The sequence below is a fragment of the Humulus lupulus genome, chromosome X (genome assembly GCF_963169125.1).
Source record: "Humulus lupulus chromosome X, drHumLupu1.1, whole genome shotgun sequence".
In the NCBI taxonomy this organism is placed as follows: Eukaryota; Viridiplantae; Streptophyta; class Magnoliopsida; order Rosales; family Cannabaceae; genus Humulus; species Humulus lupulus.
The window spans coordinates 172,015,831-172,019,198 of NC_084802.1; the positions used below are offsets into that span (position 1 = coordinate 172,015,831).

Below are 3,368 nucleotides of genomic sequence, written 5' to 3' on the forward strand. Positions count from 1 at the left end.
ACTAAGCTTAAGTCAAGTTACCAAATTGAAAATTTGTTGAACCATTTTGAAGATGTTTGCATGGTTATGGGAGTGTAGGCTAAAAAGGTGGGTAAGTTGGGAATTTGACTCATTTTTTAATCAATTGGAAGCTATTTGGCATGTTGTGAGAGTTTGTAGCACTTGGAATAGGTAAAAACTAGTGCTGGCCGAAATCTTAGAGTGGGAGGGAGATTTAAATTTTGAAAACTAGTTGAATGAAGGTGGAGAGAATCAAGGAAAGGAGTTGAGTTGTGAGCCTATAAGTAGAGGATGTAACTAATAGTTAAAAGAAAGCTGCCCTACGCAGCGAAAATTGTCTTGACATCATGAACCATGGTTCGTATGTCCTGGTTACAAATAAAATTATTGAGCGACAGGAGCAGCTGGAGGATCTTGCTGGGACTGCTAATCGATTGTGGTCTCAGCATCCTCTTCGGCGCCTTCAATGTTCGTCGCCAAAGAAATCTCAGGAGACTCCTGAACTTTCTTCTCTTCTTCCAGGCGAGCAGCACACTTGGCCAGTTCAGCTTGCTTCATATGCTCTGGGAGGTAGTCAAAGTTATCCCGTGGGTTGCTCTTCCAGAATAGGTAGAAGCATTTGAATGCTGCTCCCTTATATTTCTCCAGGTTGCGAGCATTGGCTTCCTCGAGCCAATTAGCGCGCTCCTCCTGCTCGTCGGTTTCTTTCCTGCTGATCACCAGGTCATCCTGAAGTTTGGAGGCCTCTTTAAAATTCAACGCTGAAGCCTCCTTATACTTTTCCTTGGCCTCAGTAATTTTAACCAATGCCTCCTGATGGTTCTTCAGCTCCTCGCCCAGTTTAGCACTTTTCTCCTCGGCCGCTTTCAGCTTCTCGGCATATCTGGCCTCGACCGCCTTGACCTCCTCAGCAAATTTAGCCTTTCTCCTCAGCTCAGCAGTAGCCATGCCCCATTGTGAGGATACCCTACGAACAGAAAAAGAACAGTAAACCAGCCAGAGGCAATGAAAGAAAATGTTGTTTAATTAAAGAAAGAAGGAAAACTTACGATGAGAATTTCAGACAGTCCGCGGCTGATGACTTGGCTGTGCGGTAGCGGAGGAAGGTGCGAGAAGGCCTCCTAGCTACGACAGTGCCATGAAAGCCTTTGTATCCTCTCCTGAGTGGCGTTGGCGACACTCAGCAGGTCATTTGTTGAAGGTTTCCTTGCCTGCTCGGGAGGAAGGTTATTGCGAGGAGGGGGAAGAGGCGTCATATTCATAGAAGGAGTGGGCGCAACATGGGGTGTTGGAGGATCCTCTGCTCGAGCCTTCTTCCTAGCAGGATCGCTGCTGCCCTCCCCAGGATGCCTTCTGCTCGCTCTCTTTTTGCTTAGAGGAGCATCATCATCAGCGTACAGATCAAAGGCTTCTCCGGAAGGCATGACTGCAGGATGGAAACAAACGATCAGACAATATAGTTTGAGTTATTCAAAAGAGAAAGGGAATAAGGAGAAAGGAAATTCTAAGTAATATACCTGAGCTATTATTACTGGTCGATACATTATTTATAGAACTACTGCTACACTCACTCTCTGGCTCGAAGAAGTCTGAATCTAAATTGCTGATCGCAAATCTAAAGTTGTCGTCCTCGTCAAATAAATGATAGAGAATGGGCAAGTTATCTAAAAGTGAGAAGTCAGTACCGTCCTCTTCGGAAGACTCGAGTACATGCTCGGTGTACTCTGGGAGTTTTCGATTGCCCTTCCCATGTTGGGCAGGGGCAGCAGCAGCCTGAGGGTTGCTGGAGGGTTCCTGGATGGTCACTCTTGTTGCCCGCCATCTCGGGGGTTGTGACACATCCTGTTATTTCTCGGGGATTGCCTCTCCAGTAGCACTCCCCACGGTGGACTCCCTCACTTCCTGGTGAGGACCCAAGAGGTCGACCAGCCTCAGATTGCTTTCTGTGACCAGCTACTTGATGCTCTTCTCGATATTCGTCAAGCTGGCCAGGGCTGCGGCCCATATCTCCATCTTTAGAGTGGGATCTGGTCGATACCACGGACCTAGACGCAACATCAAGGTTCTAAGGATGGATAAAAACAAACTAGCAGAAAATAAACGACCAGAAATTAAGAAATTTACCTCCTCGAGTGAAGGCCAGGTTATCGGCGACCAGGTTTGTCGTAAGGAAATACTCCTGAAAGTAATTCCCTACATTGGATTTGTAGGTGATGTCGCTCAGAAAGGTACGAGAAGACTCTTGATGGTAGAAATGGAAAAACCTTGTGTTGTTGTGGTTGGGGTTGGACTTGAGATCAAACAAGTGGTTGATCTCGTGTGGTGTAGGCACAGGCACTTTTCTATGGTTGTAAAGGATATAGAATGCTGATAGTACTCTATATCCGTTTGGGGTAATTTGGAAAGGAGCGACCTCGAAATAATTGGCCACCCCTTGAAAAAATCCGTGCAGGGGCAAGATTGCCCATGCCTCAATATGGTACCTCGACTAGGCGCTGAAGGCGCCCCCAGGCACGTTTTCCCTCTGGTTGGGTGAAGGTTTGACTAGGGTGATCCTTGGAAGACCGTACTTCTTGAGATAATTATTCACCATCCTAGCCGATGTGATGCTAGGAGGTGCAATGTACCAGTTAACGTCTGGCCTAAGGCCATCGTGAGGTCAGGCTTTAGGATGGATTTTTGGTGGTGTAGTATTTATAGGTTGATGGTTAGTAGAAGGGTCCTCGGTGCGTGGGGCAGGTTGGTTAGAAGGAGAGCTGGTGTTTTCTTTTTTCTACGGGCAGTGTATTTCATGCGACCCATGTTTGGTTGACTGGCTAGTCGCTAGGTTTTATTGTGAAAATGGGACTTCCAAAAAATGACAGTGACAGTTGTTCTTGATCCTCAAATAGTAGCGTGAGAAGATCATCATCGATTGGCCTCTCACCTCCCTAAGGATTGTGCATGAATATTTGAGAACAGAAAAGGGGAGATGAGAATCTACGGCTGGTTAGAAGGAGAGTTGGGATAACGTTGCTCGTGTATAAAAGTTAAGCTTTTATATGACCAGCAACATCCAAACGTAAACACTAAAATTATGTGAGCAGTTTAGAAAAACAGATTAAAAAGCGAAAATGAAAAAAAAAATTCAAAAAAAAACTCTTCAACTCCGAAAATAGGCGGGAAACACCTAGATTTTCCCGAAAGCGTAAAATTCAAATTTTCACTTCAATTTTGGGCCCTAAAACAGTATTCCTACTTCCCACATCGATTTCTAAGCCTCATTTTATGCTTTTACCACTTAAAACTCCTACTTTTGTGTATAAGCCCGAATACCCCAGAATACTTTTCTCAAAGAACATTAAAAAACTCATACCCGAATACCAGAA

At 45.2% G+C, this 3,368-nt stretch overlaps 1 protein-coding gene across 1 annotated transcript; it reads right to left on the reverse strand.

The window, feature by feature from the left end:
* Nucleotides 1–426: 426 nt before the first annotated feature.
* LOC133806453 (uncharacterized) lies at nucleotides 427–1,424 on the reverse strand. Its single transcript, XM_062244552.1, has 2 exons — nucleotides 1,138–1,424; nucleotides 427–967 (listed from the first exon to the last, which is right to left on the reverse strand). The coding sequence occupies exons 1-2, from the start codon at nucleotides 1,422–1,424 to the stop codon at nucleotides 427–429; spliced, it is 828 nt and encodes a 275-aa protein (XP_062100536.1).
* Nucleotides 1,425–3,368: the final 1,944 nt, after the last annotated feature.